The sequence below is a fragment of the Genypterus blacodes genome, unplaced genomic scaffold (genome assembly GCF_046128005.1).
Source record: "Genypterus blacodes isolate CSIRO-AG114 ecotype Tasmania unplaced genomic scaffold, CSIRO-AGI_Gbla_v1 ptg000120l_1, whole genome shotgun sequence".
Classification (NCBI taxonomy): Eukaryota; Metazoa; Chordata; class Actinopteri; order Ophidiiformes; family Ophidiidae; genus Genypterus; species Genypterus blacodes.
The window spans coordinates 183,086-209,299 of record NW_027466923.1 but is presented as its reverse complement, the minus strand read 5'-3'; the positions used below and the strand labels follow the sequence as shown (position 1 = coordinate 209,299).

Sequence of the window (26,214 nt, the reverse complement as noted above, 5' to 3'; positions counted from 1 at the left end):
CTAGTTATGGCAGCACATAAATCCATTTTAAAAGGCAGGAGTAGCTTCAGCGGAATGTGTATATTGCTGCAGAGATCAGGAAAATAACAATTACCCTGCAGGAGTCGGTGAAGTAGCACATTGTTTTGATTTCAGGGAAGGAGAGGAGGAACAAGGTAGGTATTGAGACTGAAGGAAGGATAGAAGGAGTGAGATGAAGTTGAAGATGTGACGAAAAAACTGATTTGTCCCTCTGAGACGTTACATTTTAGGCTGCCGGAATTTTTTCATTAATGTGTTGAGGCACTGTGCGGCTGCTGCAACATTAACCGGTCAAATGAAGGAATACAGAAGCAACACAGAGTCCAGACAAGCATAGCAACATGTCACTTACGCTCATCTCTGTGGGCGAAGATGAAGCCAGTGGCTAAATGAAAGTGACACTTTATTCATGAACACACAGGGCTCTTGAATGTGAACTGATGGAAGTAACACATTGTTGTTGATGATCATCTATAAGCAGTTCCAATTTGTACACACAAGGCTTGAAATACAAAGCTAGTCCTTTTAAACTCTTTAATTTCTTCATTTATCTTGCACAGATAGAGTGATTGCATAAGGAGCAGGAGTGGAGCAGATGTTGTGATTCTCTAATGCACTGGAAAACAAATTAAAGTTTAAATCATGATGAATTATATGGCGTGGTGTGGTTTCTATATGGTAATCATTGTAACGCATAGTAACCATGCAGCGACACTCCAGTGGATGCTTAGAGCTGTAATACTGTGTGGGAAGAGTGTCTGGGATATCCTCTGGGAATTTCTGTCTCTTCATGTTCGCTAAGTGAGAGGGGAATCTGCATTCTAAATCAAACACCCCTGGAGATCCCCGGTAGCTTCAGCAGGGGCCGCAACCCCATTAGTTCATATCACAGCTAGAATAAACTACCAGCGGTAATAGAATGTTTTCTATGAGTGTGTGGGTGATGCTGTGTTTGTCCACAGAGTCCTCAAACCAGCCTACCAGAAAATCTACGAGTGTTGTATGAGTTCCTCTCTGTGTCTTAAATTAGCAGATATTCTCCACTCCTGTGCAATGAATTAGTGTTTACTCTGGGTTCAACCAAGTCTTATGGCCATGTAGAAGAGAGGATACATGGGTGAAGGCCTTACAGAACACTGCTAAAGCCTTTGAAATGTCACTCTAAATGTAACTTTCTCCCCGATTCAGATACGACATGCAGAGATATAAACAAATAGTTCCGTCTTAACTTTTGCGACTAATGTGGCTCAATCCTTTGCTGCCATTTCTTTGGGCCATTTAACTAATAAAAGTGGTGGATGGACACTGCAGCTCTATTTGTTGCTCTTCATCTGCCTTTAATGGAGCTCATTAGATGGAAACCTCATTAGCCAGGTGATGGCAAGGAACAAATGATCAAGAGATGAGCAGAGGAAGATGTTGTCTCTCTTTGCTGGTGGTAGCAAGGCAGGGAACATTCAGGCACGTAGCTTTGGTTTTGGCTGAATGACATGAGTAAACACCATACAACATAAAAGATCAAGCATATTAAATAAAGCTACAGAAAGAGTTGAAGTTACTGTAGCAACGTGTTTTTAAATATGTGTGTTCCACCCAGAAAAAGATTCATGTTTGAATGTGATGACATCATTTGCAAAAACACATAACAGACCATTTTTGTGAAAGTTTTGAAATCATATTTGCATTCTGCATTCCGAGTCACATCAATCAAACTTAATGTTCCGTGTGTTTGCCTTAGTTAATTAAGATTTCTTTGTGTCTCCTTCTTTCAGATATGTGACAAGGAATGGCACTATTATGTCATCAACGTGGAATTTCCCGCAGTGACGCTGTTTGTGGATGGTGTGACCTATGAACCCTACCTGGTGACGGACGATTGGCCGATCCATACCTCTAAGATCGATACCCAGCTCACTGTGGGTGCCTGCTGGCAAGGTCAGTAGCAACCTTTCAGAATAGAGTGTAGAGCTCCACTCATAACCACAAGGGGGTGGTAAATGGCACCGCCTCAGTCATCAATCATGCCTCATGCTCTGGGATGAAAGAAGTTTTGAAGACAGTATTAGGGCACAGCAGGAAGGATGGGAGAGGAGGGAAGCGCTCAGGCGTTGAAATTTTCCCCTGCAGTTCCACAGACGGCTGCTTTAACAATTTGTTCGGTGAAAAGTGACAATGAACCCGACACCAAATTTACAAGTTCAGTAATCGACGTAATGGCAAAACGATTGAATATGTAAAGAGGAGGAATCTGGATGAGTGATGATACGTGTGGTAGGACGGGGAACAGCAGTCACAGCAGACGTACATGAAAGCACTGCTAATTGGAATGGAGCCACCTTTGTAGCTCCGTATGCAGTGGTGGTTTAGTTCAACTGCTTTTCCTACAAGTGTTAACCGTATTTTTGTAACGCCTGTGAGTTGACAGGAGAAAACACTAATATGCTTTAAGCAGCAGCAGAGAAAGATGGACAGGAGACTTTCTGCTAGTAAGGAGATGAAGACTTGTGCCCCGGGGGCTGCATGTACAGGGTGATCTTTCAGAAATGAAGCTGTTGCAAGAGTGGAGATCATACAGGAAACGCCGCATGTCAGCCGCAGCTCGGAGTGAGAGTGGGTAGGCATCACATTAGAAAGAATCCGAGCTACCCTGCTGCCATGTTTATGGCTTGGATAATTATACAAAAGTGCTTTACAAGGGTGAGCAGAATGAGCTGGTGGTGATCCGTTCTGCAGCGAGCGCAGAGCATCATCCATTGCTTTAATTCTGATTGCATTTTGGTTGTCATTTAAATTTCTCTTCATCTGCTGCCTGATTGCAAATTTCTTTTTTCTCCGTCATTTTCTTCAATGCCTCATATATCCCCCTCTTTCTGCCTCTTTCCATGAATCTCTGATGTGAGAGAAAGCCCTGAAGGAAGGATTAGCAGGAGTGAATGGAGGACAAGTTTGCCAGCTATTACATCCCAATGAAGCCGCTTTAAGCTCCACTAAGCCGCAACTGATAACTTTGCAGGCCATTAGCGAGCCGGATTGCCTTTCAAAGTCTTTCATTTCTCCATCCCTTCTTCCTCACATTCAACAACATAATGATGAGACATGTGGAATGAAAGGCATTCAGACTTTATTTTCACTGCCCTGAAAACAGAAAAAGAAGTACTGAGTCCTAATACAAGGTTAACAAGAAAACCTTTCGGCTGATGTTGTTGTTTTTTTCCCTGTAGCAAATAGACACTTTTGGAGTTGGGTGACGATTGCATTTACATATCTGTATTTACCAAAAGAAAGAAAAGGTCTTATGCAAGTGATTTCACGCCTATTGCCGCATTCCAGGACTTTTTTAAATCACACAGTAATATTAGATAAAGTAAAAGCGAGGCCGTCTACACAGGCATGAAAGGAGCAAGCATTAAAAAAGATGTATTATTAAGAGTAAAGTGTTAAGTGTGTGTGTGAGCAGCAATTTGTCCATGCATATAACATTTGACTGATCAGATTGTCATGGAATTTAAAGTAGTATAAGTAGTAGCAGTGCCAGGTCTTGGTCTTCCCTGGAAGTAAATCTAGATCCGGATCTGGATTCCAGAATTTTGAAAAGGATTCTTCCCCAATATGAGATGGAGTCAATTCCAATACTTTGCGTTCTATCTATTTTTTTCTTTGAAATAGCTACAGGTGTTTGATCATCTGTATCTGTATCTAGAAACGTTACCCAAATACGGTTAGACCAAAACTTAACAATAAACTTAATTGCACTGTAATCAAATCTCAGTCACAACTACCCAGGCGTGGCGACAGCACTACCGACCCGGCAACGCTTGTGAGATTAAATGTGCCCACGAGTTGAAAACGTCACCCTGCCTCATCGTCCCAGATCTCATCAATAATGAATCTCACCCACTGAGACCCGAGTGCAGCCAGAAGCCAGATGGCGAGACACTCTTTCATTCACTGCGTCAATACGAGTCCCAGCATCAACGTCCTGAACAAACTAGCAGTTTTAAATCCTGGAGACGTTTTCACTGGGTTTTAATTCATTCTGTTTCAGTATTCAGTATCTGTACCTCATACATTTTGCTGCAGTGAGAGTGATTCCATTTAACTGTCTTTTAAGCAGATTGATGCAGCGAATCAGCATCATTTATAATCGATGCGTTTAATGAATCATTACACCCCTACAGATTAATTAACACCACTAATCACCTTCAGGTATTGGAGTGTTTGTCTGACCTCGGCTCTGTCCTGAAATTATCTCTGCACAGCAGAGCAGAAAAACTCAACATTACGGAAAACTTTCCTCACAACAAATGCAGAGAGAGGAAATTGCTCCAGCAGGTTTACTTCCTGGGGCCAAAACAGCCTCGTTGTATGTGTGTGATGGAGTTCTGCACTAAAGCTCTGTATTAAATGCAACCGCTGCACGCCTGTCGAAGCCGGAACATTCTTACAGTTATGGGCGAAGCTCAACTGTATAGCACATTTCTGTAATGTGTTCATACCCGCAGGTTGTTGGGTGAAATATTCTCTATAAAGTAGCTGCATATATATATGTATATATATATGTATGTATATGTAAAGACGTGACCTTTTTACCTCTACAAGCAGAGAATATGCAAGCGCTGTAACGTTTAATGATTTCGCAGCGATAAGTTCGACAATTTATATGACGACGCTTTACTTTGAGTTAACTAGGTTGAACTCTGACCTCTAACAGTGTTCAACTCCTTTCTGCCTTTTTGTCTTTGTTACCATATCCAACATGGGGCCATTAATTATATCTCTACACAGCTTTGTTCTAAACTCAAACGCGTACTCCCTGACCTACATACACATGTTGCAGAGGCTTTTATCTTAAGTGGAGGTATAGTTTAAACATAAGTAACATCTATGTAAACTGTGACTGTAACAGCACTCCAATATTCCTCAGCATTACCTGATGAAGTGCCTCAAAGTGGATTTAAAAAAGAAAAAGTAGCATCAAGGAAACAAATGCCAGCGGTTCAAACCAATTTACATGAATTACATTTCATTATCATGTCATAATCCACCTCCGTTCTTCTCTCTTTCTGTGAACATTAAAAGCCAACTGACTGTCAGAATGCAGAGCTGCTGTCTGAATCAGAATATCATCTACATATTGAATAACTTCTGTGTGCAACCTCAGTTTCTGAACAGCTTGAAATATTTTATAACTGCCCTGCTACCTAGAGCTATAGAGGTGAGCAGTTCCTCTCACACGCTCCTATATGATTCACACTGACACACAGGGGTAAGACGCCTCCAGCCCCAAGCCGGCTGTGCAGCGGCTGTTGTACAGAATATCTGCTATTACCGTGTGACAGTCCTTCTGTTCCACTGCACCGAATATTTCTGGACCAGTAGAATCCCAAGTCTGCATCACACGCAACGTTATTGAACCATTAACCACTCTGTCGGTTTAGGTTTTATTCAGTAGGACAACAGGGGGCAGTGCTGCTGCAAGTGCTGAGAACGTGCTTCATTCAGCAATGATAGCACGGGATTTATCTGTGATATAGAATCCGGACAATAAAGCTATGTGCATGTTGATTGGGGATAAGGGAGAATCAAACTAGAGAAACACGACACCCTCTTTTTTAAGTTTTAAATGGAAAAGTCAATCTGAAATCTGTCCAAATTATTTTCTTTGATGAAATGAGGCATGGTTTTGTCTTTAAGAAGCTCAGATGAGATCGAATATAAAAAGGCAAGACATGACTTTAATGATGCCTATGGGGAAATTCACCATGAAGACGCATTTACACACACTTACAAACTGATTTCTGACGTAGGGAATATGACTGATGCACCGTATATTCCTATACGCAGAGATACATTGGTCTCTGATCAGAACAGGAAGCAATGTACTGTAGTGAGAATGACATCCTCCATATAGGTCATAAGTGACCTGATTTATGGTGAGATGGGAAATCACACTGGAAGCAATCATGAAGTAGACTTGACATATAACTTTGTGGCAGAAACGACACCTTTCACAAGACTGCTGCGGTTTCCTCCTGCTTCAGGTTGAGTGTGTGCTGGATCTGTCCAACGTGCGCATCAAAATTCAAAGCCGGTGTCTGTGTGGAAGTGTCAAAATATCAGCTGTTGTGCCGGCTGTTGGAAGTATATCATCTTTAATTATGTATCAGGGTTACTTTCACAGTTGGGGCCACCTGATCTCATGCCATACTTTGTTATGCGTGAGCTCCAGCATACTGTTGTGTATCTTAACAAGCAAATCTGGGTACATCAGGTGTGAGCATTCCCTCCATGGCAACAGTGCACTTTTTATTTATAGACTTTCATTTGTTAAATGTCAAGTCCAGTCAAGTCAAGCTCATTTGTGGCCCATTAGCACATACCGTGACCTAAAGGGCTTTGAAAGCTCAGTGTGTGCAACTTCCAGACCCGGCTCAGGCTCTGTACAAAAGAACTCTCCAAATGAACTCACTATGTTAGGAAAAACAAGCGATTCATCTATTTATCTCAATGCACAGTAATTGATGTCATACTTGAATGTTGTGTCTATTCCGTTTGATTTATCTTGGCGGGATCTTCTGATAGTTAACCCCAAGTGCCCACGTTTGGACCAACATGCCCCAGACTGGGATCGTTTGCATATCCAGACTGTGTCCATGTTTCTTTTATTACTTCAGTTATATAAGGGAGAGAAAAATATGCAGGGGGGCTTGTAAGGACTTTCCTAAAACAGATTCACAGCTTTTTTATTTTCAGAAAACTGTCTCTCTTCTCTTCTCTTCTCTTCTCTTCTCTTCTCTTCTCTTCTCTTCTCTTCTCTTCTCTTCTCTTCTCTTCTCTTCTCTTCTCTTCTCTTCTCTTCTCTTCTCTTCTCATTAGGTGGCGAGGTAGCGACTCCAAGGTTCACTCAGTATTTCCACGGCAGCCTGTCGGGTCTCACCATCCGCCCGGGCCGCATTGAAACCCAAAAGGTTATCTCCTGTTTGCAGGCCTGCAAGGAAGGCCTTGATATTAACTCCCTTGAAAGCCTTGCTAAGGACATCAAGGTGGGTGAAAAATCAAGACAACATTACCAACACACACACACACACACACACACACACACACACACACACACACACACACACACACACACACACACACACACGCACGCACACAGATTTCACGCTTTCTGGCATCAAAGTCTGAAGACATACACAATTAGGAATTACTGACTTTGTTTCATCCACTATCCTTAAATACTGATACATATTCCACTGTATATACATACAATACTAACAAACACAAGTAAAGATCCACTGATTTCCCTTAAATTCAGGATTTCTTGGTCCTTCAGCTTTTGATATGTAGGATCAACCAATTAAGTCCTTCTTGCAATGGCTGTCAACTTGCACAAACGACTGCTTTCTCAGTTATCTAGGCTTCTCTGGTTGGTGTGTGTCTGTGTGTTTTTCACTGAATGTATCCATGAGTATGTAAAAACCTTTACAAGCTGAAAATCGTGGGTTCTCACCCTCCCCAAAGCCCTGTTTGTACATCCAAAGCACACCGTTTGACTCTGGGATGTTTTGGTTTTGTATGTTGTGTGTTCCAGTTCCATTTTAACCCGGCCCAGTCTGTGCTGGTGGTGGAAGGAGAGGACCTGGATAGCATCAACACAGCCATGACCAAGGTGTCCTACATCAACTCCCGGCAGTTTCCTACGCCGGGCCTGAGGCGGCTCCATATCACCACCACCGTGCAGTGAGTAAACGACGTTAAAGACGTTCGTTGCCTCGTTCAAAGCTCCTCTTTTGCTGCTGTCGTCTTTAAAAACTTTTTTTTAATCCAGATAAACTGAGGCAAGCAGCAATAGAGGCTTTCTAACGCCCTAACAATACGTCTCAGCTTCCTGCAAGATAAAGAGGAATGGATCCTTCTTTACATTCAGCAGACATTTTCAGTGTTGAGACTGAGTGAGACAAAGCTATAGTGCAGTCCCATTAAACAATGTGCATGTCTACTTTATTCTTTTTAAGAAGCTGCTAGAGTTGTTTGTAAGTTTCTTATCTCTGGGCATATTTAAGTGATATGTATTGGTTTTTCAGCCAAGTTCCATGACTTCAGGGTGAATGAAATATGATTTAAAACACACACAGCAAACCATACGACTGTAAAACTGTAAATCATACATCCATGTTTTAATTGGACAGAGGAAATATGTGAATACGACACGCAAGGATGTTTTAATTCATGAGCCTGGAACCAACTGTGAGGTTTTAGAAAGAAATGAGACACCAAAAGCTTCAGTTCTTCTTAATGAAACACAGTGACTTATCCTGAGCCTCTCTTCTCTGTGTACCACTTTAGAGTGTTATGGAAGTTCATTAGGTATTACAGTGTATGCCACAGTGGCATGAGGAATAAACATTACGAATATTTCATTAGCACCAGTTTCTAGGTATTTTAGTGAACAAACAAAGCTGTGCAACTTGACGTATGTGTTTGTTTTCGAGAGGATGCGTTCAACACCAACTGTAGCTTCTGTAAAGTGATGATTATCCAGAAATTAGAAATCATAAAGGATGACTGTTGACTACAGGAGATCATAACACACAAATACAAACGGCATTCAAGAGAACTTCCAGTTGATCCCTTACAGGCAATAATCCAACAAACTGCGGACACATTGAAAGCGATTACTGTTTCATATTTCAGCAGCAAAGCAGCAACCCGTCCTGTAATGTCTCCCTCTCCTGATGTTTGCCAGGTGTTTCGGGGAGGAAACGTGTCTCTCTATCCCAGACATCAAAGCAGTCGTCATGGTCATGCCGCCGAGTGAGCCGCGGATCACCATTGGGGGATCTAATCAGCTGGTCAGGCCTGCCGGGGACCTGCAGGACCCGCTGGGCGTGGCCCCCTTCAAAGAGCTCCACATCACCAGCACCATAATGAAGGGAGACATGAGCTCACCGTTCAGTGGGTGTGAGTGGAGATAGATGTGCTATGATAAGTCTCATATCATAATAACAGCTCATATGTCCTATAAGGTTAACTGAGAGTTTTCAAATAGATATGCTGTGTTCTATAAGTTTGAATCTATTGCCCATGGCTGTGAGTTTCTGTCCGTGCATGCAGTCCACAGACCAGGTGTGATGGAGGTGATGCACAACCTGGACTATTGTGACATTTTGGTAATTGGAGAGGAGCTGAATCCTGAGAGAGAGAGTCTGGAGATTCATCACAGTGCCTTGTTGGGAAAACACCTGGATGCCACCAACTCCACCTCAGGAATATCAATATATGGTAGGTATAGGTGTGTGTGTGTGTGTGTGTGTGTGTGTGTGTGTGTGTGTGTGTGTGTGTGTGCGTGTGTGTGTGTGTGTGTGTGTGTGTGTGTGTGTGTGTGTGTGTGTGTGTGTGTGTCAGAAAATACAATACCTCTCTTTATAGTGTTTCTTCAAATGATGATTCAGAAATGTGCAATTTCAGAAATGAACATTTCCTGAGGGGCACATAATTGTGTTGTTGTGGTTGTACAGCCGGTTGTATAATGGTGTTTTCCTGGTGTGATGAAGGTGTTGACTCCATGGCCCACTACGAGCAGGCGCTGAGGCAGGTTCATTACAGGAACTGGCGACCAGATGCCCTTAGCGAGAGAAAATTCCGACTCACTTGCTCTGAACTTAATGGACGCTATACCAGCAACGAGTTCGACCTGGAGGTCAGTTTGCTGTATTTAGTTCCTCTCTTCCTGTCCTGCATCCTCCTCTTCCTTCTCCTCTGCATTGGTTTCACCCCTCCGTTTCATCATACACGTTACGAGTGTTTTGTTCCGCCCCTCCAGGTCAGCGTTCTTCACCATTCAGCGCCTGTGGAGCATGTCAATCATATGGCTGCCCAATCCCAGTACATGAGACCAGTGCACCACCCTCTCATGATACACACTCTCAACTCACACATGTCAGGTGAGACACAAATGTAACAGAGTGGTGAACAAAACCTTATAAAGGAGGACATAGATGTATAAATGACATCATCCTATATGTGTGTGTGATTCGTTATGACTGCCATTGTAATTGTTCTTGTAATATTGTACTAAATGGCGAGTGTGAAAGTGTGTGTGTGTGTGTGTGCATGTGTTCGTTTGGAGTCACAATAAGCAATTAGACATTATTATTGTACTATATAATTTGTATCTGGCCCTGCAGGACCTGCACCTCCAGCTGCCACAGTCATTATCGTGGTCTGTATCGCCTCCCTGGTGGTCATTGTGGTGATCGGCATCTTCAGGATCCACGCCACACATCAGGAGCGGTGCAGGGAAGATGAGGAGGGGGTCAAGGACGCTGAGGTGGACTGGGACAGCGCTACAGTCACAATCACTCTCAACCCAATGGAGGTCAATTTAACAACTCTTTTCTCTTTAATGAATTCCTTGAGTTGCTTTAAAGTTCACAGTGTTTGAACGTTAACATCGCCTTTGTCTCTTGCGTCTGAATTTGGGTGAATTATTCTGACTTGTACCTTCATCTGTAGAATGTAAGCGGACCTCAGACCCTAGAAGAAGAGAAAAAAATGGAAGAAGAGGAGGAGGAAGAACAGACGGGAGGAAGCTCAAGTGCTGAGTCAGACAACAGCGATGAAGAAGAAGAGGAAGAGGAGAGAGAAGAGCCAAAGAGAGGAAGAAAACGGGAAAACTGGAGTGGGACAGTTCCTCTGTAACATACTGACACCACATACACACACACACACACAAACGCAAACTCTATATATATATAACTCTATCTGAATCTCTCTCTCTCTCTCTCTCTCTCTCACTCTCTCTCTCGCTCTCTCACTCTCTAGCACACATACATACTCTCTCTCTCTTTTACACCCACTCTCTCTCTCTCTCTCTCACACACACACACACACACACACACACACACACACACACACATAATCTCTACTAAAATTGTGTTTATTATGCCATATACAACTACTTTCAAATGCTCCTAAGCTTCCCACGTTTCCATATTTAATAAAACACCTCCCTCTGCTGCACAAAGTCCAAACTGCCACCAAATTGACGACAACCCCAGTGTCGCACTACAATTCAGTAGAATAACGAGGGCAAAAGATGACAGATGACCAGTCTTATTTGTGGTCCATCATTTGTGCAAACACACTGATAGAAATAGCAAAGCAAAGAAGAACCTGATTTTAAATAAAGTGATGCCTAATATCCTCTATGTGTGTTTGCAGCAGATATGTATACGTCACTGATTTTAACTTTTTTAACACACAATTCTTTGTTGTTTGTTATGTTTCTGTCTTTGCTTGGTTCTTCTTTCACAAGATAAAAAAAAGAGAAACTACTGACTGGAGTATTTGTATGTTTTAATATAAGTCCTTTTGGTCTGTATAGTAGGCTTAGTTTAGCTTACCCACATGTTAACCCAACATGTGTCTGACATGTTCCTGTTTCCTGAAGTGTGTGATCAGTGCTGAGGTTCTACTCTAAATTCACCTCAGTGCTGTGGATCTGGCGTGAACACTAAAGGGAAACAAGATCCCAGACAATTTAACTCTTAGCATAACCATACATTTAAACCACTCCACTTTGATCTTTCTTTGCATACAAAGCAGAGTCATTAACAGTTGACTACCTTTTAGATGAAGTTTCTTAAAAAAAAATATCTTGATGCTAAAATGGTTATTGTTCCATCCTGAGAAAAATGTATCAAAGTGATTCCAGTCATGCAGTCCCCTAGGGAAGCAAATGAGCTGATGCTTATTTAACGTCTGTTTATCTGTGTATGTGTCCTCTACCATATCTATACTGCGGCCTAATGTAGCCTTTGCTATTTGCTTTTACAGCAGATGAGACGATACAGAGATGCCTGTTGTTTAGGAATGTCCCATCTTCCCCGTCACGTAGGAACCTGGTTCCTCTATGCAACAAAGGACCCAGTAACACGTTCCTACACACAGAAACACACACACAACAATCCCTTGTGCTATAAAGAGGCTGTGTTTTTTTTGTTGACACTAGCTTCAGCAGAACTAGAAGCAGAAGTGAAAACGTCACTGATGCGATTCTAAACCCCCAGAAAACAATTAGTGCTACATTATTGGAGCTGTCTGGTGCCATAATTATCAGATTAAATACATATAGAGATAAGGTTTAACTTGAGAATATTCAAATGTGGTTCATTGTGAAAGAATCTAAAAGTAACTACAGGTGTCAGACAGTATAAGTTGCTATTGTAATTGACACCTCTGCTGCTGATCTTTACTCGATTGGCCTTTAAGCACCTGTGATTGTGATGTCATCGTGAACCAACTGCCTTGTTTCCCTTCTCCCTTTGTCATATTGTGCTTCTTAAAAGAATAAAAAGTAAAATTGTTTCTTTGAAATATCAAACTTAAACAAATGATTAAGACACTTATTTTATATATCTGTTTCTTTTTCTTTTTGTAAACAAAATGGTTGGGATTTCTCTCTCTTTAACGGTCATCCCACTGCTTTCTGTATATTTACCAATAAAGAGTTGTTTTAGAATCTACCCCAGTCTGCTTGTCCCTGCACACGTCAACCTGCCATCTTCATACACTCTGGCTGGAGATTCAGGGAAATGTTAGTGAAATGTTCACACTCTGGGTCATGGAAAATATCTCAACATGAAGACCTTAAAGAAGTGATATTGTGTTTCTATTCCTAGCGTCAATGGCTTCTACTGGAGCTGCAGGATCAAGCAGCAAAGCATTTTTAAAATCCTCTTTTCCTCACCTTCTTTTAAGACTGGTAATGTCTTGGTCTTTCTTCTCATATATTTATAATCATTTTAATTTAACGACCAGTGGAAGAAAAGCAACAAACTGCAAAGAGAATACAGTTTTCAAATATTTCCGCTCTGTGATAATGTCTCTCAATCATTGGATTAGGAGACCTCTATGTCTCACTGTATTCGTGAGAAATACAAACAAAAGCCCAAAAAAGCCCCCAGGAAAATGAGCCTCTGGGTGGTCTTAAATCAGATGGTTAGGTTTGAACAGCTGCCTTTGAGAATATTGATCTTTAAGAATGTCACATGTAAAGAAGGCAGTTTGTAAAATTACCATTTCATTTATTACTCAGTTTGAGCAGCACCAGCAGTACTAAGATACCAACGCAACTCTCTTTAGGGGGAGAGACCCAGAACTTCAACATCTGTTTGTCATTGAATCACAATACAGAATCCAATATGATTACATTCAATGCAGAGTTTTGTGTTTTGATTTCATTTATTTCATAGTGTTTTATTCATTCTGGGTTACTTCACTTTATTATTGATTTATAGGCAGACGAAGAAGTCTCTTTGGAACATTGATTAGAGTGTTGCTCAGTGCAGTCATATCATAGAACAGCTTGATTGCACACTTTATGGTTGAAATTTTGAGCCCTGAACACGCAACCCAATCTCCCCAAGGTATGATCTCTCAAGTGACTGGGTTCAAAAACGTGTCTGTCTTCAAATATTTAAAAGAACAGCTTACATTTTCACTCCATTCCTTTCTTTTAATAGCCTCTGGATATCACACAAGAAGGTTACACTAAAATGTAACACCTGCTGTTTTTAAGGCAACACCCAAACTCACATATCCCTCATTGATGCGTTGCGGCTATAAAGTGCCAGACGACTGATCTGTCAGTTGGAGACGGTTTGGAAAAGACCAACTGAGACAATAGATTTTTCTGGTGAGTTTTTTGTCTTTTTCATTTCGATTCATCAAAAGATGTGATTGCTTTGAAATCTCTTAACTAACTAGAATTCTTTTTTTTACAGAGGACTATTTCAGCTAGAGAGACGAGAGTCATGCGTGTGGTAAGTATCTTCCTGCTGGTGGTGGCATCACTGAGCCTCAAGTAAGTACCACACTCATCCGCATTGCCAAGCTGCCCCCACAGAAATTGTATGTGATATTAGGCTATAGAAATAAATGACCCTTTTTTATAACAGCATTTTTTTGTCACAGCTGATGACATGAAGCACACTCTACTTTTTCAATGTTCCTGTGACGAGGGGTGGTATGGATCTTGGGGCAGCCGCTGACTGAAGTTTTTTGCAAAATCGACAAGGTTTCATGAGGCAGAGGTGCTACATTGATGAACATTCTTTCACAAAGTACGTATGAGCACAGCTCCAGGATGAAGTTCCATGGATGACACTAACACTGGTGATATTTTATTTTCAGGCTGTCTGTGAAGCGGAAAACAGTGATCTGGTGTCAATACATAATCAGCATGAGTCTAACGAAGTTTCATGCCTGACCTTGATGCATACCAAGATGCACTCCCAAATTTGGATCGGAGGAGCAAAAGAGGTGGGCGGTGCATAAACCTGAAAAGGGATTCATGTAAATTCAATTTAATTCAACTTTATTTATATAGCGCCAAATTGCAAAAAAACTTATCTCGAGGCACTTAACATACAGAACGTTAAAAGAAACCCAACATTTCCCCATGAGAAAGCACTTGGAGCAACAGGGACATGGAAAAACTCCCCTTTAACAGGAAGAAACCCAGGCAGAACCGGGCCCTAGGCGGCCATCTTCCTTGACCGGTTGGGTTTACAGAGACAGAGTGAGACAGAGACAGAAAGATAGAGAAAGGAGAGAGAGACATACAGAAAGGCACAGCGACAACAAGTACCAGTGTAAACGTGACTAATGATATGAGTAAGAGACATAGAGACTTATACGTATAGCTGTGGTAACAGCATTTTTTTTGTCACAGGTGATGACATGGCCGAGTGCATGAAGCACACTCCACTTTTTTGAATGTTCCGGTGAGAAGGGATGGTATGGAACTTGGGGCAACCGCTGTCTGAAGTTTTTCGCAAAATCGAAGTCGTTTCATGAGGCAAAGGTAGTACATTGATAAACATTCTTTCGCAAAGTACATATGAGCACAGCTCCAATATGAAGTTCCATGGATGACACTAACACTGGTGATATTTTATTTTCAGGCTGTCTGTGAAGCGGAAAACAGTGATCTGGTGTCAATACATAATCAGCATGAGTTTAACGAAGTTTTATGCCTGACCTTGATGCAATCCAAGATGCACGCCCAAATTTGGATCGGAGGAGCAATAGAGGTGGGTGGTGCATAAACCTGAAAAGGGATTCATGTAAATTCAATTTAATTCAACTTTATTTATATAGCGCCAAATCGCAACAAACCTTATCTCAAGGCACTTAACATACAGAACGTTAAAAGAAACCCAACATTTCCCCATGAGAAAGCACTTGGAGCAACAGGGACATGGAAAAACTCCCCTTTGACAGGAAGAAACCCAGGCAGAACCGGGCCCTAGGTGACCAGCCATCTTACTTGACCGGTTGGGTTTAGAGAAACAGAGAGAGACAGAGACAGGAAGATACAGAAAGGAGAGAGAGACATACAGAAAGGCACAGCGACGACAAGTACCAGTGTAAACGTGACTAATGATATGAGTAAGAGACATAGAGACTTATTAGCGCAGCCTGATAATAATGAATTACATTAATCCAGCCTAGAGGTTACATGAAGAGGTTTTTCTACATCATTCTGTGACAGAATGTGTTGTGTGTGGGAGTTAAATGACATATCCTGATCAGAGATGACTGGAGGAATATGACACACTGAACTGCTTGTGTTACAGAGCAATGGCCATTTTGGATGGGTTGATGGATCACAGTGGAAGTTTACTGCATGGCATCGTGGACAGCCAGACAGCCACGGCAGCAGGGGGTTTTGTGTGCAAGCAAACTGGGACAGTAAGTAAAGATATCGAGGAAAATTTTGAAATTGGGAAAGAACAACAGCAGGACCACAGCTATATGTGATGTATGTTTGCTCTTAGTCAAAGTTAGTCATCCTATAAATTTCACCCTTTATTGTGAAATCCAAGGGGGTCACTACATGAACTCTCTCCAACACTTACATACTGCATTTTGAGTAAAGAAGTACTGCATATATCTTGCTGGGTTGTTGGTCTGTGTAAAATTTTGATGCATTTTTTGTGTGTGTTTTTCAGAATGGGGGACCTGGAATGACCGAATGTGTTCACATCCGTTACAATTTGTTTGCGCCCGTCCGAGATGAGCATCAGCAGATATTTAGATTTACTTTGGCCAAATTTAAACGAAGAATTGAAAGCTAATTGTGAAATTAGAATTTTAATAAACTGTAAATCAGTCGGACTAAACTGTGCTGTTTACGACGACCCTCCAATAGTATTGGAATTGCAAAATAAATAAAGAGTAAATCATGCATTACTGAGAGAGTGAGTTATTTTGTGTGTCCTTTGTGGTCTTCATTCAGAATGTCAACCTCTGACCTGAAATTTAAGTGGTTTTAGTTCCTGAGGTGCTACCATATCATTTGGAAGTATGAGATTTTCCCTGGTCTGTGTAACATGCAGTCTGTAAGCAGGCAGCAAGCAGGAAGTCCTTAAGACATTTGATATTTTAGGTCCATGTTTAAATAGCTTAATATCCCACATCACTGCTGGCACTTCAAAGTAGAAGAAGTCACAAGGAACACGAGGTAAACATCTGATACATCATCCAGCACATTTGCTAGATACTCCTGCAGTTAATCCAACATTTATAAATACCAGTTTTACGATTTAGTTTAAAAATAATAACAATAACAAAAATTGTTTTACAGTTACAATCTGCTCATATTAAAGAGTTGATCTTTAACAAGTGTAATAGAGACTCATCTGTGTCCGATTGCAAATTAAACATTTACTATGAAAAGGAGGAATTATCACACCTGCATGATATTTTGTTAAGGCAGAACCAAACCTCATCACACGTCTGACAGGCCATCCTAACAGGCTACAACAATATCAAGCACCATTTGGTATTTCTTAGATCATCTGAGCCACCTATTTGTTACTTTTAATGATGAATCGTTTCTAGGAATTGAATGCTTTTCGACAGAAATGGCTTTTCAACAATGAAAATATGTTTCTTGTGATTTCTGTGAGATCTGAGCTGACAGTTTTAGGACAACCTGTGCTGCGTTGTAATGTTAAAATCCACTCTGTGTTTCTCCCTCAGTCTGGGGTAACGTGCCTCAAAGCAGACTGAAGATCTCCTGAACTTTAAAGGGAATGTGGAGAAAAGAGTTAGTGCTAAAAGCCTGTTATTGAAACTATTACATTCTTTTGAAGAACCTTTGTCATATAATCACTAATATATCACCAACCAAGTCTTCAGTCAGGAAAAGGCTTTGCTCAGAACCAAATACTTGGATCCATACTTTGGTTTCTGCTTCGCTTCTGGTCAATGGCATACCTTCATCAGTAGGAAGACCTGGAGAGTGGCATGTCCTCCATCAAATCATCCTACATGGGATCATAACAAATGATAATAGATGTGATATGTGTAGGGCTGGAGGGATGAAGTGAAATAATGGAGAATCTCTTAACGATTTTAAATCCTTTGTTGCGTTATAATCTGTCCCGCAGCCTACCATGGAGAGATCCTGCAGCTGGTGGAACTCCGGATTGTTGGTCCGCTGGCGGAACCTGAGGAAGAGGATGAAGACGAAGGCGAAGACTATAGCAGTGGAGACAATGAACACCGACATTAAGCCGGCTAGCAAAGGGTCCAAAAAGGAGCTGGGTTGGTGCTGGTGTCTCTTCAATTCTAATTGAGACAGACATGGAAAAAATATTGGAGATAAAATGAGGGAATGAAGCCACTTACAGTTAGAAATGCACTCTCAGTGATGCTACAGTGAATAAATGTAAGAAGTTTTTAAGATTAAGTTTATTTATCATGTTGCATGCAATTCACGCACAAATTTTTCTTGCACCCCCTCTTACATATCACACACACAAACACATGCCTTACAGAGGGGGTGCAGTGAATTGATGAAGTAATTTCTGTCTTGTTGTTAGAGGCCCACAATCAGGGTGACTGAAGTTTCTATGGTCGCACAAGAAGTAAGTGCAAAGGTACACAACATTTGGGTACAAACAGCAAATGTCCTTTTTCCTTACCTTCATCTCCAACATTCAGCTCTGATGGGACTTGCTGGTTTGTGGGCCTGAAGGGAGCTGAGGTCTGAAGGCCACTTGTGGGCCCCCTGGTCCAGGGTTCGTGCTGAGGCAACATCATGCTCTGTGAAGTGTGGGCTGAGTGCGGTGTAGAGCTGGTGATGGGACCTGTGGTCAGGACATCACTGCCTCCAGTGGTTGAGATGTGCAATAGAGGGGCAGTGCTTAGCAGACCAGGCAGCGATGAAAGACTGTGTGGAGTCACTAAAGGCAGAAATAAGGAATAATCCTGTAATAATTCAATTACATCATCAGGATTAGTTTGCTCCATGGTTTCTTGTTTTTATGATCTAACCTCACCGCCTTATTGAGCTTTATTTTTTTATGCCGGCTGTTTGAATTTACTTTGATAGCTCATCAGAGACTAAGATCACGACGGTGCATTTGCAACTTTGTGATTGTTCCCAGAATGCTGATCCAGGAAAGGGTGTGTGTAGTTTACAAACAGGCAGATATTAGTGTACAAGTGGCTTTATTTTGAAACAGCAAAAAGTAGAAAATTACATATCTTGGACAACGAAGGAGGGACAGAGCCAAAATCTCAGAAACATCCTCCAGGCTGCCATGGCATCAATTTGTGTGAATTTGGGGAAAATCTGAGAATATCGACAAAATTCTGAAAATGTTGACGGTCATCGTTTTGTAAAACTATAGAAAAGCTTAAATCCCATATCTTGGACAAGGAAGGAGCTAGAGTGGTAACATTTCAGACACACCCTCCTGGCTACATTGGCATCAATTTGTGTGAATTTGGGGAAAATCTGAGAATATTGAAAAAATTTGGAAAAAGTTGACCCGAGTGCTCACTATGTCAGACCATTCTGCCTTTTCTCTTATTGTTAACATCTGCACCTGATGTTTCCCTCTGTGTTGTGTTGTTCTCTAGTGAACCTAAATTGTGTCATTAATCCCTAATTTGTGGTCTAGAGTAAAGACACACACCATAATAAAGCACACAAACAGAGCAGACAAGCTGATCATGTTTACCTGGAGAGGAGGCAGGGGCTTCACTCAGGAAATGTGATCCATCTGTGGGCTTGATTGGAATCACTGAAAAAGGTAAAAAAAAAAAAAAAAAGGAGAAATTATGACATTGGAAGGATAACAGAGATGCTCTGTGCACATCCTGCCTCCAGCTGAGCAGCGGGAATAATAGATACACACATCGAGTGTGCGCGTCTGAACACACACACACACACACACACACACACACACACACACACACACACCAAGACACCTACCGCTTGTCTGCGATGAGTCGCTCAGGACCACCAACGCGCAAAACACCAAATTAATCTCAAATTTCATCTCATCCGCGGCGTCTCCCTGGAGGTCACAGTACAAACGGACCCGGCGGGTTCTGGTCCACTGCAGATCCGCTCTACGGGTCTGAGGTGGTTTCCGTTACGTGATTTGACAGGACACATCATCGGCGCTAAAAATACCCGGAGGGAGTCGGGCAGAAGAGGAGGAGGAGGAAGAGGAGGAGGAGGGGTGGGGCCGCATGCAGCCAGAGCATACGTACACGCACACACGCGCAAACACACGCACACGCACGCACACAAGCAAAAACAAATAGAACTGACCCCAGCGTCAAACTGGTGTTTTTCTCTGTCCAGGTCTGCGTTTGCTTGTCACAATGACCAAGTCCAGCATGTGAGAGTGTGTGTGCGCCCCCCAATCAGCTGTCGGTGCGTCAGACGCGCAGCTGTCCGTGCGTCAGGAGAGAGCGCCTGTTGCTGTTGCAGAGCAGCCGGGTAGATCTCTGAACACACACATTCACCAAGCTGTGGACAAGTTTAGCTTCATTCATCGTTATTGACGGATGTATTATTTTGTTGCCATAGAGCTTGACAGGTGATAGCTGGATACCAGTCAAACTTCTGTCATAGTTAACGTGAGGAAACAAGTTGGAGGTGTGCAGAGGGGTCAGTCAGTGTGTCCACATACGGATGAATGAGCTGAAGGACACATCTGAAACCTCCTCTGTATACTTCAGTTGCTTTGATTTCATTTTCAAACTTGAACTTTTGAAGGATTTCCTCATTTTTTTCATCACATGGAGCCGCCAGACAGTCCAGAAGAAAGGCCGGGGGAGCTGGAGACAACAGTGGACAATGTGGAGTCGGTGAGTGAGTGAGTGAGACAGGCATCTGCATCTATGGGTCGGTACTAATTTCACATATTATAGGCTCCTATAAACATAAACAGTTGATGTGATATTGATCTGATACACTGAAATTAATAGAATATTCTTAAATCTTCACCTTAAAACAAATGGAAACAGCAGCAGATTAGCCTTACAGACCTTTTGTAACATGATACCAGCTATAAGCATATGCTGTCCTAATAATAACTGTGACCATGTGCTTTGGATTAGTTACTATGACAACACATTTTTACTTCATTCAAACAATTGTTCATCCACTATGCATAATTAGCTGTTGGGTGTGTATGTGTAACTGCAACCCAGTGAGTACAAACACACACACACACACACACACACACAAAGTTCAGCGTTGTTCTGGTACTGCCGTGATTTTGATCCGCAGTAACTTTCCTCCTTGTCCAGTTCATTCCATGTTTATCAGTTTTTGTTCTCGACCCCCTCAGGCGCTCTACCAGCTGTACTTCGACCCGGATATGGAGCATAAGAATGTGGCCCAGAAGTGGCTGACCCAGGCCCAGGCTTCTGCTCAGGCCTGGCAGTTCTGTTGGGCTCTGCTCAGCCCAGACAAGGTTTGTTGATGAATGTCAGAAACAAGAAAACGAGATATTTCTCATGCACACTGTATACAGCAGCCATATCGTCATTCCCTGTCTTAACAGCTCCCAGAGATTCAGTTTTTTGGTGCCAGCACCCTCCACATCAAGATCTCCCGTCACTGGAGCGACCTCCCCACTGACCAGCATCAGAGCCTCAGGGTGCAGCTCCTCTCCCACATCTTACACTTCTCCTTGGGGCCCAAAATGGTCCTGACGAGGCTATGTGTAGCCTTGGCCTCCTTGGCTCTGAACTTAATACCACAGGCTTGGTCCAAACCCGTAGCAGACATTGTGAGAGCGTTCCAGCCGCAGAAAGCTGAAACTGACTGTGGAGCGTCCGGTTCAGCTGCCGAGGCTGCACGGGACCCCCACGCTCACTGCCTCGCTCTGCTGGAGCTCCTCACTGTGCTGCCAGAGGAGTTCCAGAGCAGCCGCCTGGCTCAAGCTCGTCGCACCCAGCTGAGGGAGGCCCTGACTGAAGAGTGGGAAGTGTTGTGTCCTATGCTGCGTCAGCTCCTCCAAAGCCAGGACTCCACAAACCAGGTGAAGGAGAAGGTGCTGCGCTGCTTGTCCAGCTGGGTGGCGTTGGATGTGCCGTTAGCAGAGAGCCAGGGTCTGGTGCAGGACTGCTTCACTGCACTGGACAACCCAGAGCTGTTTGACACAGCAGTGGAGACCATAGTTAATGCCATCTCACAGCCCGACTGCCAGAGGTGAGACACACTCACTCACTCACACACACATGACATGACTCTGTTTGCGTGTGAGGTGGCACTGAATGGTCTCTGTGCAGGTTCACTGAAGCTCTGGTCAACTTGATGCCTCTGGTGCTCGGCCTCCATGACCAGCTGAAGGCAGCGGCTCAGGACGGGGACATGGAGACCTCACACGGTATCTGTCGTATCGCTGTTGCTCTGGGGGAAACACACTCCAGGTACACACGCGTACGCACACACATCCTGGCTGTAATAGATTACCTTTATTTCTTACTTTTGGATCATTATTTTTGTTGTTGACAGGGTTTTACTAGAACAGGTTGATCACTGGCAGGAATATCTGGCTTTGGTCAACATGATTCTGTTCTGCACCGGCATCCCGGGGCACTACCCAGTGAGCGAGACCACCAGCTCCCTCACACTCACCTTCTGGTACACTCTGCAGGTACTGACACCACAAATGTGTAATGAAGTATAAAAGTCTACTAATCAAATGTTACTGAGAAGTGAAAATCAGACGAGTTCACATTTTGTTATCCGTTGCTTTTTCAGGACGACATCTTGTCTTTCGAGGAGGAGAAGCAGGCAGTTTATCTGCAGGTTTACAGGCCAGTCTACTTCCAGCTGGTGGACGTGCTGCTACATAAATCCCACTACCCCTCTCAGGAGGAGTACGCCTCCTGGTCCTCTGATGACAGGGAGCAGTTCAGGATCTACAGGTGAGACATGGAGGGAGCTCTAAAACGTCTTTAATGAAAAAAAAAAAAAAGGGAGCTCTAAAACGTCTTTAACGAATCAGACTTCAGTGTGAGCGGACTGAAGGTAATGGATTTTTGACACAACTTTTTATAACTTGCAGAGTGGACATATCTGACACTCTGATGTATGTGTATGAGATGCTGGGGGCGGAGCTTCTCAGTAACCTCTACGACAGGCTGGGGAGGCAGCTGATGGACCCTCAGCAGGCCGCAATATGGCAGGTAATGCATCTACCCCTTCCTACTGTGCCAATGAAACACACATCTAGACATTGCTTGTGTGTAGCGTGCTGTCCCCTGTGCCATATTTAACGTGACAGCCGGATAAACGCTTCCCCCACAGCAAGACTCTTGACCTCTCGTCCGCAATTACGTGCACATTCATTTCAATTTCAACATTTCAAGTATGAATTCCCAATGGTTAAGAATCAGTGCAATCAGCATTTAACACTCACTCACTCATGCAGCCAAAGGCATTAGATGTCTGCAGGTGTAGCTGAATTGTGTCAATACATATAAACACACAGTGGAGATTGTAGACACTTTACTTTACTACTACTTTAAATCCATCCACAGCTGAATGTAATCTAACAACAGAAAGCTGCATACCTTATTCATTTATTGCCATTAGAAAACAATATCTAGAGCAAATGTACTCTAACTACCTGTAGATGGTGTTTGTTCTCAGCATCCCTGTGCCTCCCTCTCCAGGACACGGAGGCTTTGTTATTTGGCTTCCAGTCCATCGCTGAGACCATAGATGTGAACTACTCCGACGTCATCCCGGGACTTATCGGTCTGATCCCCAGAATCAACATCAGCAACGTGATGCTGGCGGACACAGTGATGTACACCATAGGTACCTGCACACATCTGCTTATTACTGTGCTGCAAGTGGATTTAGTGGAGTTATACTTACTGTATTTTCCCCGTTGATGACCAGGGTCCCTGGCTGAGTGGCTGGCCGACCACCCGGTGATGCTTAGCGGCATATTACCCATGCTGCTCCAGGGCCTTCTGAAGGCAGAGCTGTCTGTGTCCAGCGTGTCCACTCTGAAGAGGATCTGCAGGGAGTGTCGGCACGACCTCGCCCCGTACGTCCAGGACATCCTGACTGTGTCACAGGTCAGCCACACAGGTGCATGCAGGCCGTTTCACAATGACACAGTGGAGGAGGAAATAGAAGAAACTATTTGATTTAAGCTAAATGGAGATGATGTACTTTGTGTCATGTTAAGTGGCAGCAAAATTTACTCAGGTCTAAAAAGTCAAATGTGATGTGAAGAATAGAATAGAATCAGTACAACAACAACAACAATCAGTAAAATAGAAATAAAAGCTTTTTTTCTACAAACCACAGGATGCACTGGTGAAAGACATCCACAAGGTGAGTAATCAGCCTTCATCATTTATCATCATCTTCTCCAGAAATATGACTGTGCCAACCCTCAGAGAGATCTGTGTGTGTGTGTGTGTGTGTGTGTGTGTGTGTGTGTGTGTGTGTGTGTGTGTGTGTGTGTGTGTGTGTGTGTGTGTGTGTGTGTGTGTGTGTGTGTGTGTGTGTGTGTGTATAGAGTAGCCAGTGCATGTGGCTGATGCAGGCCCTGGGTTTCCTGCTGTCTGCGCTGCCAGCAGAGGAGATCCTGGGCAGACTTCACTCCCTTATCTCCCCTCACGTTCAGCAGCTGGATACCCTGGTTCAGCAGGAGGTAAAGGCTATAGAAACTCATGCAACTTCACAGACAATCTTTTTTTTTTTTTTTTTTTTTCAATACAGACAATAACGCTGGCATAATGTCCAGAAAGAATTGATAGTGCTCTGCGTTTTACATCCAGTTTCATCCCATGTTTTCCCATTCATCTCTCTCTTTGCAGCCCAATCCCCCTAATAAACGCTCCATTATCCATATTCTGGGAATGCTATCCAGCCTCTTTACCACTCTGGACACCAGCAGACAGACAGACAGTCTAGAGGGAGCAGTCAATCCCAGACTCACACCGTCCCAGACTGCACATAACCCAGTACGTGCATGTAAATATGTAATTGGCTCCCCATAGAATTGACTGTGTGTATTGTTTGATAAATGAAACCAGGTTTTATTTCCCTCTTTTAGGTTGTGGTTGTATTACAGCAAGTATTTACTTTAATCCAGACCATCCTCAGCAAGTGGCTAGATGACTCAGACGTGGTCGAGGTAGGAAGCTCAGGCTGATTCTGTGAATACACACAATCAGCACACAATGATGCGTTCACTGACTCACACTTGCTTATGCTACTCTGTCTCCACCCCAGGCAGTGTGTGGGGTATTCGATAAGTCAGTTCGAACCCTCCTACACGATTTCGGGCCGATGGTGGCTCAGCTGAATGAGATGCTGGGGCAGATCTATAGCGCCTTCCCACAAGCCTCTGCTCTAGATCTGGCACGTCAGGTACGCCCCTGCAGATCAATGCCTCAGTAAAGCCCAATAAACTCCTCATTCTGTGTCACAAACCAACCAAGCATAACATCAAATATGTCTCTGTCTTAGATGGTTCTCATATTTGCTATAGAGGACCAGCACGTCCCGTCCATCAAAAGCCTTATTGAAGTGTTGACATCAGCCACGCTCGCCATATTTCAGCGAGGTAGCAAAGGAGTGCAGAGAAATGAATTTTAAATTCTAGTTGCACCATTGTATCTCGTCTCATGATGTCTTTACCGCTCAGGTCCAAGGGATCATCCCGATATTGCAGAATCATTTATGCAGCTTCACGCTCAGGTTGGTTGAATACATAATACCTGTCTGTCTAAAAAAAGTCAAAAACTGAACCCTTGACTAAACACACGTGTGTTTCTGACTAGTAGATTCTTAAAAGGAAGCCTGAGTTGTACCTGTCTGAGCAGCTGGATGTGAAAGCGCTGTTTTACTGTGGTGAGTATTATTACATGATCTAATGCAGGAGAGATCAGTGAGATTTGGATTGCTTTATAGATATTTTGTTTACTTTTACTTCCTTACTTACTTTACCCCCTCTCTCCTTCCTCCAGGAGTTCTATCGCTCAAATTCCCAGAGACGCCAACAGTTAAATCTGCCAGTTTCTTTTTTGTGAGTCCAGACTGAAATGATAATTATTTGCTTTTTAGTGTTTGACTGTTTCCTGTCCGATTTCTACTCGTCAGCTGAGACATTGTTGCGTTTGTGTTCCATCCCCGGCAGACAGAGTTGTTGCCTCGATGTAAAGATGTTCCATCTATAGGAGAAGTGGTGCAAAAGGATGGGAAGCTGCTGACAGAGACCATACTGCAGGTGAACATGTCTGTAAACAAGACCTGGATATGAACAGTGTACTATATAATGGAAATAAAGGCCATTGGTGATGAGCCGGAGACGATTGTATAATGAAAAACAGGAAATAGTCCTGTGTTGTTTCAAAAATGGACACTAAGTTCCTGTGATTTTGTGTCATTTAAAGTGACCAAATTGTTTTTTTGTCTTTTAATTCCCGTCACAGGCGGTTGGAGGCGGATCTCCCCGCAGTCTGACTGAACACTTCTCTGATGTGCTGCTGAGTCTAAACAGATATTGTCAGGTGCTGCTCACCCAGTGGCTGAAGGAGACCCTGCAGACCCCCGGCTTCCCCTCTGCACACGTCTCCACAGAGCAGAAGGACACGTTTACCCAGCAGCTCCTAAGGTAAAGATTTAACTGGAACAAATTGAAGAGATGCAGCCGAGAGTCATTTGCAGGAGATTTAAGTTAATCCCGTAGGTGACATGTTGTTTTTTATCTCGTCAATCTTCCAGGGAACAAACCAACAAGCGTCACATGAGGGAGATTGTAAAGGAGTTCTCTGTGCTGTGCCGAGGCCTGCAGGGGGCCGGATACTCCGATTACTAACCTGAGCTGCTCTCTC

At 43.1% G+C, this 26,214-nt stretch overlaps 2 protein-coding genes across 2 annotated transcripts in view; both read left to right on the top strand.

Moving 5' to 3' along the window:
* LOC143009998 (calsyntenin-2-like) overlaps positions 1 to 12,548 on the top strand; it is a gene marked incomplete at its 5' end in the record, with an annotated part of 55,825 nt that extends 43,277 nt beyond the window's left edge. Inside the window, 10 exon segments of the mRNA XM_076162106.1 lie at positions 1,794 to 1,956; positions 6,898 to 7,064; positions 7,613 to 7,761; positions 8,768 to 8,982; positions 9,136 to 9,303; positions 9,576 to 9,721; positions 9,845 to 9,965; positions 10,209 to 10,399; positions 10,537 to 10,669; positions 10,672 to 12,548. Of these exon segments, the coding sequence (XP_076018221.1) occupies positions 1,794 to 1,956; positions 6,898 to 7,064; positions 7,613 to 7,761; positions 8,768 to 8,982; positions 9,136 to 9,303; positions 9,576 to 9,721; positions 9,845 to 9,965; positions 10,209 to 10,399; positions 10,537 to 10,669; positions 10,672 to 10,730 (1,512 nt within the window).
* A 7,588-nt stretch (positions 12,549 to 20,136) lies between these two features.
* Positions 20,137 to 26,198, top strand: LOC143010155 (importin-13-like). The gene is made up of 21 exons (XM_076162356.1): positions 20,137 to 20,205; positions 20,691 to 20,816; positions 20,907 to 21,556; positions 21,637 to 21,777; positions 21,863 to 22,004; positions 22,112 to 22,278; positions 22,419 to 22,539; positions 23,029 to 23,176; positions 23,261 to 23,442; positions 23,678 to 23,704; positions 23,892 to 24,026; positions 24,193 to 24,339; positions 24,432 to 24,512; positions 24,611 to 24,748; positions 24,848 to 24,944; positions 25,026 to 25,078; positions 25,165 to 25,231; positions 25,348 to 25,406; positions 25,518 to 25,607; positions 25,813 to 25,994; positions 26,105 to 26,198. The coding sequence occupies exons 1-21, from the start codon at positions 20,137 to 20,139 to the stop codon at positions 26,196 to 26,198; spliced, it is 2,916 nt and encodes a 971-aa protein (XP_076018471.1).
* Positions 26,199 to 26,214: the final 16 nt, after the last annotated feature.

Excerpts from the sequence above, each read along its gene's own strand:
- LOC143010155 (XM_076162356.1), top strand. The coding sequence starts at position 20,137 with ATGGAGCCGCCAGACAGTCCAGAAGAAAGGCCGGGGGAGCTGGAGACA. Across the intron at positions 24,340-24,431 it reads CCCAGACTGCACATAACCCA|GTTGTGGTTGTATTACAGCA; the intron begins GTACGTGCATGT and ends TCCCTCTTTTAG. Across the intron at positions 24,513-24,610 it reads ATGACTCAGACGTGGTCGAG|GCAGTGTGTGGGGTATTCGA; the intron begins GTAGGAAGCTCA and ends TCTCCACCCCAG.